We start from the raw sequence: 15,832 nt of genomic DNA on the forward strand, positions 1-15,832 counted from the left end.
GAGAAAGGAAAGGGGCAATCTGAAATTTCCCAACCCTCTGCTCCAAGAAAATGCAGTTAAACCTGAAGCCTGAAGAGAAAAACAAGTGGAGTTGATCCCATTAGCCTGTGTTGAGATGAGACATCGGGTGAGATGCTGCTTCAAAAAAAATTTGGGACTCTTAATGACAGGGAACAAACAGAGTTGCTGGAGGGGAGGTGGGTGGGGCGCTGGGCTAGATGGGGGATGGGGATTAAGGAGAGCACTTGCTGGGTTGAGCACTGGGTATTGTAAGTAGGTGATTGAGGAATCACAGAGTTCTACTCCTGAAACCAATATTACGCTCTACGTTAACTAACTTAAGTTTAAATTTAAAAATTTAAATTTAAACTTAAAAAAAAAAAAAAAAGAAGAAATCCGGGTTAACGTATTCCATCGGGCACAGATTCTTTTTTGTTGGTTTGTTTTCACAATTTATTGTCGCATTAGCTAACATTCAGCGTATACAGTGTAGTCTTGGCTTCAGGAGTCGATTCCCCCGATTCATCACTTACAGGCACACATTCTTGAGAGGCACTGCCAGATAGTATTTAAACCAGGAATACCCCAGCGATGGAGGGTGTTTCGTGGCGTTCAGAGAAAGTGGTGCGGAGCTGTTCATTGGGCATCTCTCCGCCTCATGGAAACCACACACCGGAAGTCTCTCACTTCTCACAAAGGCTGATTCCCCCCCAGATGCCCCAGGCTGAGCACACACACCACAACTCTTGAGCTAGAGTCTGACCGGTATCACTGCTAGTCAGCAATCATTCACTCATTCGTTCATTCATTCAAAAACCACTGGCTGAGCACCTTCGGGGCGGCAGCTGCTGGGGAGATAGGTGGTGAACAAGATACGCTTGGCCCCTCTTCTCCTGAAGCTCACAGTGGCGAGCTTATGGAAAAAACGGGAAGAAGTTGGTTTTCCCATGCAGTCAGTGGCTAAAAATGTGGTCTTTGACCTGAAATCTGAACACAGATGGAGAACCTTTTTATTAGGACCCCGCAGCAACAATGGGAATGCTTCAAGCATTAGTCGTGTACAGTGTATTAGTCACGTATAGACCACAGGAGAGGGGTCTCCAGAATCTGAAAGTGGGAGACTCCAGATCTGACCAGACCAGCAGGTACTGTTCCCTTCCCTGGGGTGGACAGGGTAACGCCAGGTCCTTTGTGACAAGTGCTGTAACTGCTATGAGGGTCCACGGTATGGCCCGTCACGTTTATGTGTAAAACAAACACATGTGTCCTTACAACCAAGGCAGGCAGGGGAAGGGGGTGCGTTGGAATTACCAGGGAATTTTTGTCAGATCAAGAGGGGCTGGTACCACACCTTCCATGTTCATATTGAAAGTTTTAAATCTCATCCTTATTCTCCATCCCTCAACTGAGACACACAACCTTTAAGCCTGGATAATCTTTCAAAGCAATGGTATATGCAATACTAAACCAGGAAACGCTACCTAAAATACAGTTAAGAATTGGATGTTCAGGGCACCTGGGGGGCTCAGTTGGTTGAGCTTCTGACTTCGGCTCAGTTCTCACAGTTCGTGGGCTCGACACCTGCATCGGGCTCTGTGCTGACAGCTCAGAGCCTGGAGCCTGCTTCGGACTCTGTGTCTCCCTCTCCCTCTGCCCCTCCCCCCACCTCAAAAAGAAACATTAAAAAATTCAAAAAATAAAATGAAATGAAAAGAACCTGGTGTTCAGCCTGGGAATAAAAATAAGAAAGAGCTCCTCTTTATTGCATGGCATCTGCCTGCTAAATATTACACACCTTTTGCTCTGTATTTAGACGGGAAGAAACAGCAATGATGCCATTACAGTAAAGGAAAAGAAGCCAGAAGCAAACCAGGGCCTGTCTTACCGAGCTTTAAACGTCTTCCCTGTATCCAGACAATTGACAGAATGTTCGTTATGGCCAAATGAATGCATTTGTATATTTGAAAATTTTGGAATCTATTAAGCAAGTTAATAGTAACCTATAGGTAGCTGCTGATACTTAGCAGGCTATGATGGATTTACCAAAATAAAGTCATCCGCTAAGAAATAAATAAAGTCATCCGCTAAGAAATAAATAAAGTCATCCGCTAAGAAATAGAGCCTGAAGCAAAACCCGGCTCTATGGGACTAGTGTCTTTGGTTTCCCAGGCTGAGAAAACTTTAACTACAGGGGTGCCAGGGTGGGTTCGAAGCTAATCTTCCAACATGTCTAAGTAATATTGCAGGAAAATGGATACGTGTGAAGTCTGACAACAACAGATGTGTCTTCTTAGCAATAGGATTTTAACTTTAATGCTTCCTAAAAGCTTAAACAGATCCTCTTCAAGCAATAGTAACGTGTCAGAGTCTTTGTAGAATGGTGAGAAGGCAGCTCACACACCGAGACATCTGCCACTTGTTAGCTGACCTCCATGTCACTTAAATTCTTTGGAATCGATAGGCTACTCTCATGGGGTCATGGGGGGAATCAACGCGATTATGGAGGTAAGACACTGCGTTAACTAGGAAAGGTTCCAAACCCAGAACTCTGGGTGTACATGAAACCAGAACACCTGAATTTTGGTGTTTTTGTTTTTGTTTTTGTTTTCAGTTTTGGGGTAAACAGTCAGTAAGACTAAATATTTGGCTTAAGGTAAGTGAAATATCCAGTGTTTGTTGTTAACCTCTAACCAGGCACTTGGGTGTGTAGACAAAGTCTCCGTTTTTCTCACATCAGAAAAAAGAGTACCGCTGAGAACAGAAGGTCCTTGTACTTGGAACTGTCCCGCAGACTTCGAGTCCCACTGCACATACGCAGTCTGTCACATGGTGCTCAAAAGGGAGGGTAAAATATAGAAAGTATAGCTCACATCTTAAATTGTCAGAGCCTGGACTTGGGAACATTTAACTACAGGTGTCTAGAAGGACGTGAACGGAGTCAGGAAAGTCTGTGTGGATTTCCTCCACAGCAGCCTCCCAGAGCTGAACAGCCAAGCATAGGAGAAAGAGCTGGGCCAGGAGGAAGGGGGCCTGTGACGTTCCAGGCTTTGTTCCACAACCACAACGGCCCACGGAGGGCAGGATGATCATCCCCACTTTACACATAAGGAAACCAAGTCTCAGCAAGGTTTGGGTCATTACCCCAAGTCCTATAGCGATAAGGCTTCAAAGCCAGGATTCAAAATCAAGACCGTAGGCCTTCAAAACCCATAGTCGTTCTAGTATCCCACACAGAATTTGCTTGGAAAGGAAAAAGGGGCAAGTTGAAACGCAGACAGCGAATCGCACAGAGAACAAGTGGATACGTCCTGACATCTCGAACGTGCTCTGGGACTAACACAACAGTGAAGCATCCGAATGCCCGACGTACCAACGAGATTGTGTTTAACTACCTTGACGACTAGGTAGATGTCGGAGGACGGATAGGTGACGGAAAACACGGCAGATCTCGCCTGACTCGACGGGGCAACAGAGGGCGTGTGAGCACGCAGAAATCCTTTGAACTGGTCAGAGTTCAGGTCACAGTGAAAATTTTCCGAGATCTGTCAACAAGGAACAAGGCAAAAAATGAGTCCCACCTGTTGTTCTCATGGTCTAAGTAGGTTTGAAGAGTAAAACCCCACAAAGAAATGTTGCAAAACGAGGGTCATCACAGACGTCTCTAGGGGTTGGTGGAAAATCTGATTCACCTTTTGTCACAATTTCTAGATATTCTGGAGCTGTTTGAGAGATGGTCCTTGAAACACTTACATTTTTATCAACCCGTCCTTATCTTCTGAATACCAGTGACGTGCTAGGCACTGCAGGCAAGAAGGGAAAGACGCCGTCTCTGCCCTCGGTTACTTTACAGTCAAGAAGGAGGAGAAAAGGGGCACCTGGGTGGCTCAATCAGTTAAGCGTCCGACTTCGGCTCGGATCACGATCTCACAGTTTGTGAGTTCGAGCCGCACGTCGGGCTCTGTGCTGACAGCTCAGAGCCTAGAGCCCGCTTCGGATTCTGTGTCTCCCTCTCTCTCTGCCCCTCCCCTGTTCACACCCTGTCTGTCCCTCTCTCAAAAATAAATGAACATTAAAAAAAAAAAAGCACATCACAGTTGGTGAGGTCTTTCTCCAATGGCAAATTAATACATTTACTGCACAGGATGGCGCCCTCCATCCGTGATGAGGCTAGTCCACAACGCAAAAGCTCCCAAACCGAGGTAACATTACACATATGCCCTGTTAAAAATGAATTTAAGTTGCCTTGTTTCACTGGTCATCCCATATGCTGCTATTTCTTTTCTCTCTCGATCTCAAACAGGCCACCACCTCCAACAGGCTCTCGCTTTAAGATTCTTCAAAGAACACAAACGACCAGCATTCCCAGTACAACTGGACGTACCAAAGGTCATCTGCTTTCAGATCTGGTATGTTTTTGTTGCACAGAAGTGACATCTGAAAACATGAACCCGAAAAATCACGAGCAGTTAAGTGTGCCCTCAGGGATGGGTCGTTCCTTCCTTACCTTTTTCCTTTCTTTAACATCGTAGAGGGCGATGCTGGCAAACAGAGGTTCAACTTCAATCTCGAACCTGTCAGAGAGAGGAAGAAAGAGGGTTTTAACTTAGATGATCTCGAATTTGCTGACGGTGACTCGTTACATAAACCGGCTAAAGATGTCAATCGTTCCCCAAAATATTTGGATCACTCCGCGCAGATGAGAATCTGCACTGGGAGATTCGTGGAGAGATATGAGAGGTTCGTGGAAGATTCCTACTTACTGGAGATCGTGGTGGAGGCTACATTCTCCTAAAAAGCACTTGTTTGTGGCACCACAGGGGAGACAGGGAAGAATGGTCCCACGGTGTGATCCAGCATGGCCCTTCTTATCATGGTAGCTGCTGTGCTTTCTGATGGTGAAGCCTCTGTCTCAGGTAAAGGCTTTGTTCACAGTTTACCCTTTATCGCTCGGGTAGGAATCCCTATGAATTCAATTCTAAGGGACAAGGCTTTTCAGAGAGTGAAGAAAGGAAACTTCTGTTGTTTTTCCTTGGACTGATAGGGACCGTCTGTAGGGGTGAATGTCTGCCCTTTCCTAATTCCACTGCAAGGGGAGCTTCTGAGTTAGTAGTTGGTGGGGGCAGGGAACCGAGCACAGCCAATAAACACTGAGCTGAGTGGGTCCAGCGAGAGCTAGAAAATTCTTGGCCCTAATTGCCCATTGCCCTCGAAAGGGTGGGTTTGAAGAGACCGCATACCCGAGGCATAATCCCTCCCCACATGTTATAGCATACACATGGAGCACAGATGTGCAGATTCCAAGCGTCTCAGGCTAACAACCCACGACCTTGGATACGGCCATCTGAGAGCACCAGTAACCAGGCCCTGGACCACCATTGCCTCAGAAGTCATGTAAATTAGGCCAAGTTTTGTTTCAAGGCATGTGTGAGAGGAGGGCTTTATCACTGGGTAACTCTGTCTATCAAAACACAGGTTTCTTTGTCTCCGCTGAGATCTCCTGAACCAGAATTTCTCTCTTGGGGGGAAACAGTGGTGGAAGGTGTCCCAAAGTCTGCATTGAAAACAAGCTCCCTGAGTAAATCTGACACACACTGGTTTCACCACCAAGACAGCTCGTCTGAGCTGAGGTTACTTCGCATAAGGGGATAATAAATTTTCCACTAAAAGATTTCCCCCCGGGGGTGACTGCATGGCTCAGTCGGTTAAGCGGCCGACTTCGGCTCAGGTCATGACCTCGCGGTTCATGAGTTCAAGCCCCGCTCCGGAATCTGTGCTAACAGCTCAGAGCCTGGAGCCTGCTTCGGATTCTGTGTCTCTCTCTCTCTCCTTCTCCCCTGCTTGTGCTCTCTTTCTCTCTCTCTCTCTCAAAAATAAATAAATGTTAAAAAAAAAAGATTTCTCCACATAAAATGCAAATGAGACAAATACTTCGTTGTCATCCTCTTTTTTTTTCCCATGTGCTACAGACATCTGCAGATATGGCATCAGCTTGATTCTTTCTTTTTGCTTGAGGCTTTACACGTTTCTCAAGAGCAAAGCAGTGACAGTGCTTGATCTCAACAGTTGTTGAAAAATTCCCCAGCTATAAAATCCATAGGAGTAGAAACAAAATTCTGCAGGTCAGCATCACTGGGGAAATGGAAGGCCTAAGCATTGTCATTAAGTTCTTACTATTCATCTGTTGACACCGCAGGTTGACCTAAAAGAGCTTGCTTTCTTGGGGCACCTGGGTGGCTCAGTCGATTGAGCGTCTGCCTCTTGATTTCACCTGGGGGTCACGATGATCTCACAGTCAGTGAGTTCAGGCCCTGCTTGGGGCTCTGTGCTGACAGCGCGGAGCCTGCTTGGGATTCTCTCTCTCCCCCCGCCTCTCTCTGCCCCTCCCCCACTCATGCTCTCTATCTCAAAATAAGTACAGAAATTAAAAGAAAATAATTTTTTTTAAAAAAAGAATTTGCTTTCTTTTTTGTTTTTGCAGCCAGTTTGTTGCAGAGCAGTGGGACAGAGTAGCTGCGCCAATCTCTTTGGCCCATCTCTCTTCTTGCAGGTGTTAAGTCGATATGGATGCTATTTAAGCCCCTTGAGTGGGCCAAGCATATTAAGCCCCTTGAGTGGGCCAAGTGCCCACCGAGGTGGGCAAACACCTCGGTTCTGCTTGAGGTCTGCGCTGGCAATTGGGAAGAACATCACCAGAAATCCACACTTGACGATTTTCATTAAGAGTCATCCAAAAGGCTCTATTTGTTTGGTTTTTTTCAAATAATACATGTCGGTCTTCGTGGCCATGTTCTCCCACCTGTGAGAACTGCTGCTGTGTATTGGCTGGAAAGGTCTAGAAAGTTTGGTGACAAAGGGACACCATGAGGGAGAATTCCTCCAATCCCAAATAGCATAGTTACTGCACCTACGAGGGGCCGGCTGGGGGTGCACCAGGGCCTCACACAACAGGGTGGGCTCCCTGGCAACAGGGAGGAGACCAGCGGCCCCTTCCGGGCAGCGGCCCGGCTGCAAGGCTGGCATTCCGGGCTGGCTTGCAAGGGCTAGCATCTGCCTTTCTGCAGCCCTGACTTGACCGACTGCGGGCTCACGGGGCCCCTCCTGTCCTGCTACAGACAAAAGCCCCTCTGCCCCTCCCCCCGCTGGGAGAGCCGGCTGGGGGGAGGGGCTGCAACATCAAGCGAGCCCCCAGGACCCAGGGTGAGCAGCGCTGCCCACTCACGCTCGCGTTCTCAGGAGAGGATCTGGGGAGGCTCCGCATTGGAATCACAGGAGTGCAGGGCGGGTAGGAACCTCGAGATCATCCCGGGTAACAACCTCATCTATCAGGAAGAACTCAAATTCTCAGAGAGGCTCCCGGGGGTTGACACACAGCCTTGAGTCCAGAGTCCAGATGCCCGAAGTTCAAACCAGGGGCTGCGTTAGGGGTCCGTGAATTCACTTCAAGACATGGATGCCCTCCCCCGAGGGCGTGAAACAATACTATGCTCACGTGCTGTTGCCTGGATGGAACATCTAGAACTTAATAGTTTCAGAAGAGTCTGTGATTTGAGGTGGAAGCCTTCTCTAGCGTGGCAGTCTGCAGGAGCAGGCTGCAATGGACCCTCCGGTGGGCATGCAAGACAGGCTGCTCCTGTGGAGGAAAAGCTACTCTAATTTACTTTGATTTACTTAGTTCATATTTCAAAATTTATGTCTATTTGATAACGCATGTAACATTTTATGTGTCTTTTAAAGTTTATTTATTTATTTTGAGAGACAGAGAGAGCATGCGCGGGGGAGGGGCAGAGAGAAGAAGAGGAGTTGGAGAATCCCAAGCAGGCTCCACGCCGTCAGCACAGAGCCCGACGTCCCTGTAGGACCCAGGCATCCCTATAACGCGTACAGTATTTTAATGTGTGTGTACAAAATTAACATACATATATGGAAAATACAGGGCTTTTTCTCACTATGAAAGTTAAACAATCAAAGAATTTGGAGATGACTGCTTTAAGGTAGATGTCACAGGGTGCCTGGGCGGCTCAGTTGGCTAAGCGTCCGACTTTGGTTCAGGTCATGATCTCAAGGTTCGTGAGTTCAAGCCCCTCATCCGGCCCTGTGTGGACAGCTTGGAGCCTGGAGCCTGCTTCGATTTCAGTATGTGTGTGGGTGGCTCTCTCTGCCCCTCCCCCATTCGCGCTGTGTCTCTCCCTTTCTCAAAAATAAACATTAAAAAAAAAATTTAAGTAGATGTGGCAAACAGTTGGCCCAGAAGAGGAATCCAGAATGCAGACATGCAGTTATGTAGTATTTAAAAAGGAAATTTGGGGCGCCCGGGTGGCTCAGTCGGTTGAGTGTCCGACTTTGGCTCAGGTCATGAGCTTATGGTTCGTGGGCCCGAGCCCTGTGTCGGGCTCTGTGCTGACAGCTCAGAGCCTGGAGCCTGCTTAGGATTCTGGGTCTCCCTCTCTCTGCCCCTCCCCCACTCACACCGTGTCTCTGTCTCCCCAAAATAGAAAAATATTAAAATAATAATAAAAAAAGGAGATGAGAAGATAGTTAAGAAGTCAGAAAATTATGCATAAAAAATTGAATTTCCAGCTTCTCTTGAAAAAACAAAACAAAAACAAAAACAAAAGCAAAGCAGACAGTTGATAAAAAAAAAGGGCCTGTGTACTTGGATGGCAAGAATCAGCTCTAACCAGTAGTAGTGTCCCCTTGGGATGGTTTGCTATAGTCCCCACTGCTCCCTGCTACCCTGTTCCCCTGGCACTGAGACTGGGCTTTAGCCGCATCTCACATTATGTTTCAACAGCGGTGTGCCGGTAAATGTTTAACAAACAAGTCCCTGGAAAGAAAAAGCTCTGATTTGCAGCATTTTCTGATTTCTATGTTGTAAATATTCCCTCATGGCCAACGTCACGCTACCTGCTTGACTTCACAGAACACAGAGCTGGGAGGAGCACGATCAGCTCTCATGAATTAATCAGAGCGGACTCGCATACACCACTCACTGTTTTTTCGGTTTTTTTCAGTTTTTTTTTTTCCCACCATCCAGCTTTCCTTGTTACTTTTGTTAATGTATGCTTTTTCACTCAATTACCTTACATGACTAATTCAAGGTGTGCCTTCCCTATTATAGAAGAGTGACAGTCAAAGGCTTGGTAGAAATAGAATCGAGTGTAGCTGACTCCAAAGTCTACTCCTCCCATCACCTGACAGGTGCCTGATTTAGGCTCTGTCGACAGAGACAGTTTCTGTCTAAAGGGCAAGATAAACCTCAGTGTCGTGTTTGGGATGTTTGCTGATACTTACTTCAGGGTCAGGACCTTGACCAGTATTCTGTTGCCCAGATGTTCCTTAGGACATTCTGGTACCGGACGTATTTCCACGGCATCCTCCTATTATTAAACACATGGTAAAGAAATCATTAGTGAATTTCCACGAGGGGTTCCAGCTGAAGTGAGTCCAGGGAAGGGAAGGCTGCTGTCCAGGGCTCGACTGTCATTTGCTTTATTTCTAACTGTGGGATAACACTTGGACTTTTTATCCAACCCCAAGCTTCAAAGTCAACATTGACAGCAAACAATTTCGCCTTTCAGAAAGCTAAGCATTTAAGACAAAGAAACAGAGGGAGGAAGGAAGGAAATGTGAACAGGAATATGGCTGAGTAACATCTACCAGATGGCATTGCAAAATCTAATACCTATTGTTGGTATTGTTGGCTTTTTTTTTTTTTTTTTTGCTTGCTCTAAACACACATTCAGAATATTTCTCCCGTCAAAGTTTTACTAGTAAATATGTGAGTTTCAGGCTTGAGGTCTGAGTCAGAATAGCTCACGTCAGGCTACATGCAAACCATCAGGACTAAAATATAGTATCTTTCTCAGTTCACTGTTCTCTTAAACAGATGATATAGAGATTTGGGGTTGAATATGTATAGGTTCTATGCCTGCATATCCAGCTAGAGCTGGCAAAAGTTCTAAGGACAGGAAGCGCAGTAATGGCAAATTAGCAATGACTTAGTAATGACAAATACACCTGTCTATTTTACCACTTCGGGACTCAAGACTTAAAAAGAAGTATCAAGTCCCTGAGGCAACTTTCAACATTCAAATCTGAGCTATCATAATACATTTAAAAAAATTGTTTTTTGAAGTTTTATTTATTTTTGAGAGACAGAGAGAGAGAGAGAGAGAGAGAGAGAGGAGAGGCAGAGAGAGAAGGAGACACACAATCTGAAGTAGGCTCCAGGCTCTGAGCTGTCAGCACAGAGCCCAACCCGGGGCTCGAACTCACAGATGGCGAGAGCCTGACCTGAGCCAAAGTCGGACGCCCAACCGACTGAGCCACCCAGGCACCCCGACAGTATCTTAATTATATCCATCTATTCAAAGATAACAGTGCAAATCCATGAAAACTTGAATTCCTGCTCTTGCAGTAGACTCCCTAAACACTGGTGGTCTGCAACTCACAAGGGTCCAAAGAAGAGTCGTGTCTGATTATATTCTCCTGGCCTACAAATGATGGGAGCTTTCCACCAAATACCCCACAGCGACAGGTAACATTTTTAAATACAGCAGTAGAATCGTGTCCTCGGTAAATCTGTACCCAGATGGGTGGAACAAAGTAGCAAACCAGCTGTACCCTAACCTCCGTTCCTCGAGGCCCAAGCCCGGGTTCATCAGATGGCCACCTGCCCGCTGGAACTGCTGATCGTGTTTCGGGACAGCCACTGCTTGATGTCCACACTGAGTTCAACTCCCTCCAGAACAAGCTGGCACTTGTGGGGTGATCAGAGCTGACACACTGAAAAGTGAGGCCTCCTCCCACCCCACTCCATTGGAGAAGAACCTCAACACATATTCACGGGCTTCTAAGGCTACCTCTCTGGTCTGGATTCCAACCCTTAGGATCCTTGGCTAAAAGCTTTTCATTGGGAGAATGGGAGCATACACAAAATTGGAGACGGTAATGTAGTGAACCTCCCTTACCTGTCATGTAAGTTTCCACAAGCTCAACTCAGGGGCAACCTGGGTTCACCTACAGTCCCATTGACTACCTTCTCCTCCCACCCCCACACTCAATACTGGATTACTTGTAAGCAAGACTCCAGACATCATATCATTTCTTCTGTAAATATTTCAGCACACATCTCTACAAGATAAAGACTTTGAAAAACACAGAGCTATAAAATCATTATGACTCTTAAGAATTAACAGTAATTTCTTATCATTGCTGAATATTTAGTCAGTTCCAAATTTCCCCAAAATGTATCCATTTTGTTGGGTGTGTGTGTGTTTTGCAGTTAGTTTGTTAAATCACGATCTAAACGAGGTCTACATATTGATGTCTTTCCTAAGTCTCTTCTAGTCTATATGCATTTCTTAAGTGTTATAGTTGTCTGCAGTAGGAACTAGCTTGCAAAGGAGGAGAAGAGAAAATATGAAGCTTTAGAGGATGTTTGTTGTTCTATCTTGCTGAGTGTGTGTGTGTGTGTGTGTGTGTGTGTGTGTGTGTGTGTATTTAGAGAGAAAGAAATGGGGGGAGAGATAGTAAGAGAGAAAGAGAAAGACAGTATGAGAGATGTTCTTCCATCAGCTGACCCAACGGATCCTGGGGCCAACTCTAACTCTGCCTGCCTGTGATCTCATCACCTGAGCCCCCCCACTACTCTTCTTCTTAACTGGTTTTTAACTGGGCTCTGTCACTTGCAGCCTCAAGAGTCTGAATGCAAACTCTTCTGCGATTCAGAGTATAGTGGCATGGTTTTAGGGACCAACACATAGGATACCTTTTACAGAACCCACAATGAATCAGGGAACAAACGTGCCTCATAGAAGCTTAGTGGTTGTGGGGCACCTGGGTGGCTCAGTTAGTTAAGTGTGGGACTTTGGTTCTGGTCATGATCTCACGGTTCATGAGTTCAAGCCCTGCATTGGGCTTTGCGCTGAGAGCTTAGAGCTTGGAGCCTGGAGCCTGATTCTGACAGATTCTGTCTCCCTCTTTCTCTGCCCCTTCCCTTCTCATGCTTCGTCTCTCTCTCTCTCTCTCTCTCTCTCTCTCTCAAAAATAAATAAACATTAAAAAAAAAAAGAAGCATAATGGTTGCATTCTACTTTTGCCTCTCCTGCAGGCCCAGTCATAATTGGGATATAATGGTCCACCTCTCTTCTAATTCTCCTCGCCAAGAAATAAAGTAATGGTAATATTAAATAGTTTAATTAATGTGCTTTCAAAAGAAATCAGCATGTGTGATTACTTCATGGGAGCCAGAAATTTACCTTTCTTCCACAGGGCTACCTTTGGAGAAAGTGCAAATTACAAGGGCAAATGCAACCTCTGGGCGTATGAGCTTCAAAATATTAAAGGCTGGTCTAGGGGCCCTCCAGCACTGTAGACATACCAATTTACAAATAATTGGCACACTAATTACAAAGCATTCCTCTCCACTCAATAAAGCAGGCCCATTAGGGCCTCTGCTAGATCATAACTCTCAGTCCTAATCAAGTTTCTGCATTGTTTCAAAGACCATAAAACAAAGCGCCTTCAACACAGTCTGTAACTCATTCTTGCACTCAATGTGGGACTGGACACCCTCCCGTGTAATCCCACGAGGGCGACTCCAATGAGCTGCTGCCTCACTGGACATGTTCTCCCCACCCCCCTTTCAAATTGTTTTCTCTCTCCTGATGTCCACTTTGGGACTCTTTCTTACATATTGGCACCCCCAGCATGGAACTTGGAGGAAAAAGAATGCATGTGAAGGTCATATTTAACACCGGTAATAAGTTTTAAAGTTTCCCATGGAAACTGAAAAGGTATGAGATAGAATGTGGTTGCTGATATCATCTCGGGGTTTCAGGTACGTGTGGTAATCTACCAGGCAGCCATATGTAGATCGATAAATAGGCAAACATAAGATTTGGGGTTAATGGGCTAGGAGCTCCATTCTGTCATTTCACCTGCTTGTTGAATCCTGAACAAGTCACTTTACCTCTCTGTTACTTTGCAATCTCAAGAACGGAGGCAATAAGGCTGCCCACATCATTCATTTTTGTTTGTAATCTGCCTCATTCAGAAAAGGAATTTGAGGCCACTGAAAATAAATCAAGAGATGAGAAAACCAAGAGGGTTGGGAAATAAAGATAAGAAGGAAAGAAAGAAGGGGTGCTTGGGTGGCTCAGTCGGTTGAGCATTTGACTTCAGTTCAGGTCATGATCTCACAGTTTGTGAGTTTGAGCCCCACGTCGGGCTCTGTGCTGACAGCTCAGATCCTGGAGCCTGCTTCAGATTCTCTGTCTCCCTCTCTCTCTGCCCCTCCCCTGCTCATGTGCGTGCACGTACACGCTCTCTCTCTCTCTCTCTCTCAAAAATGAATAAACATTTAAAAAAGTAAAAGTAAATTTAAAAAAAGAAGGAAAGAAAGCTGAATATAATTCAGGACACCAATAAGTAAGCCACTAGATTTAGTAGTGATGAACAGAAATTTGACCCTAAGTAATGAATCCAGGAGAGCCAATGAGAAGACACGCACATGTCTCCTGTGTTTGCGTTTCCCCAGTGGACGCGAACTCTTCTCTGTCTGAAGGCCTGAGAGACACTTTCCCTCCGGGTCCTCACTGAGGCGTAGGATGAGGTCAGTGTCCTCCATGATATTTGCACAGTACACACAATATCCTATCTCATCACAGATGTCTGCTTTCCTGTCCTTTCCGCTGACCATTGGTAAACTCATAGAAGGGCAAGTCAGCAGTCACAATACCCAGGGGTGGGGGCTTCAAAAGGTTTAAGAATCAAGCTCCCTAGGGGCACCTGGGTGAACCATTCAGTTGAGGGACCAACTCTTAATTTCAGCTCAGGTCATGATCTCAAGGTTCATGGGATTAAGCCCCACATCAGGTTCCATGCTAAGCATGGAACCTGCTTGAGATTCTCTCCCTCTCTGCCCCTCCTCCACTCACATGTGTGCACTCTCTCTCTCTCTCACTCTTAAAATAAATAAATAAACATTAAAAAAAAAAAAAAAAAAAGAACCAGGCTCCCTAACGGTCTTCTTGCTTGATCCAAAAATTAAATTTAAAACATTTAGAGGCATGGATGGACAGTGTATCTTTTAGGCAAAAATGCCCCCCAAATCATATATTTTGCAACAGAACTTTGAATAAAATTTGGACCACGGAGATATTGCTGTAGCCAGTTTTGGCACGAGCCAGTAGCAGACATTCTGGCATGCGGAGGAAAGACTGAGAGCCTCATATAAAGTATAAGGAGCCGAAACAGGCTTGGAGGACGGTCATTTCTCAGCCCATCTGAAGCACCCCCCTGGGGATGACCACAGGTAAAGCCTAAATTATCACACTGTTCTGGGTCAGCTCTGATATATAAAGAGTGGACAATCAAGGTTCTGAAGTTCTATGCATTAAGAGCACAGCTATGATCACTTTTGGCCAGAATGTTTTCAAAGCATTTCTCTTCAGGCTGTTCACAGAAATTCATTCTTTCTTTCTTTCTTTCTTTCTTTCTTTCTTTCTCTCTCTCTCTCTCTTTCCTTCCTTTCTTTCTTTCTTTCTTTCCTTCTTTCTCTTAAAAAATTTTTTTAACATTTATTTAGTTTTGAGAAACAGAGACAGACAGAGCATGAGCAGGGGAGAAGCAGAGAGAGAGGGAGACACAGAACCCGAAGCAGGCTCCAGGCTCCGAGCTGTCAGCACAGAGCCCGACGCGGGGCTCGAACTCACGGACCGCGAGGTCATGACCTGAGCCCAAGTCGGGTGCTTAACCGACTGAGCCACCCAGGCAGCCCTACAGACCTTATTTTTAAAAATATTTTAACAAAACACTTAAGAACACCAAAGCTTAGGGGCGCCTGGGTGGCTCAGTCGGTTAAATGTCTGACTCTTGACTTCGGCTCAGGTCACAATCTCACGGTTTGTGAGTTTGAGCCCCACATTGGACCCCGAGCTGACGGTGCAAAGCCTACTTGGGACTCTCTCTCCCCTCTCTCTGCCCCTCCCCTGCTCATGCGCTCTCTCTCAAAATAAACAAATAAAATAAACATTAAAAAAAAAAGAACACCGAAGTTTAAGTAACATGCCTTGATGGATTAACGGCAAAACAGATCCCCCAAATCACTGAATGGTTTGACTCACTGCGTGAGGTTACTGCATGCAGACCGTAAAATGTTCTGAAGGTTAAATGAGATGGTATCAGTGAAAGCGTTTCGTTAAGAGCTATGGAAATCCTGGTTGCTATTGTCGGAACCTCATTTGTAAGCTTGATCGATAACTAGTTTTGCTCTTCCACAGGCCTGTTCTAGTAAAAAGAACAGCCCAGAAATCATACCGCTGGGCCTTCTGGCAGTGCTATAGAATAATGACGGACAACAGCAGTTTCCTGGAGACTCTGTGTCCCCACTGCAGTTCACACATGGAGATGGCCGCACCCACCTCGTCCACCGCTGGGTACAAGGCAAAGAGCTCTGCCTGCCGATTGGTCCTCCGAGCCTCCTCATTCTGCTTCTCGAAGTCCTCGGCACTCACGTGCTGCAGGAGGTTCTCCAGCCGCTGGTCAGGCTGCAGGCTGCGGAGGTCGAAGCCACACGCAGTGAGGGGACCTTTCCCGGACACGTCACACAGCACATTTAAGTGGCGGGGCCGTGCCTGCGAGAAAAGACACATCTTGTGAGAGAGACTGCGGGTCTCAAGTGAGTCCGGAAGCATCTGGGATGTCAGACCCCTGCTCCAACGTGGGATTACAGAGTCACGCCTCAGGTGGCTTCTGAGCCAAGCAATCACATCTTAGCCTCCTGGTCGGAATATCCTAAAATGAAACGTCTCCTTCCCACCTGGAAGCA

At 46.1% G+C, this 15,832-nt stretch overlaps 1 protein-coding gene across 5 annotated transcripts in view; it reads right to left on the reverse strand.

Annotated features, from left to right (window-relative positions):
* DOCK8 (dedicator of cytokinesis 8) overlaps window positions 1-15,832 on the reverse strand; it is a 228,608-nt gene that overhangs the window by 127,297 nt on the left and 85,479 nt on the right. For all 5 annotated transcript variants that reach the window (XM_078436043.2, XM_078436042.2, XM_078436044.2 and 2 more), the window contains 4 exons: window positions 15,426-15,638; window positions 9,292-9,377; window positions 4,505-4,571; window positions 3,393-3,542 (listed from right to left, as the gene is read on the reverse strand). In XM_078436043.2, coding sequence (XP_078292169.2) covers window positions 3,393-3,542; window positions 4,505-4,571; window positions 9,292-9,377; window positions 15,426-15,638 — 516 coding nt within the window. The remainder of the gene's footprint in view (window positions 1-3,392; window positions 3,543-4,504; window positions 4,572-9,291; window positions 9,378-15,425; window positions 15,639-15,832) is intronic.

Source organism: Panthera onca, chromosome D4, assembly GCF_046562875.1.
Source record: "Panthera onca isolate mPanOnc1 chromosome D4, mPanOnc1 haplotype 2, whole genome shotgun sequence".
Lineage (NCBI taxonomy): Eukaryota > Metazoa > Chordata > Mammalia > Carnivora > Felidae > Panthera > Panthera onca.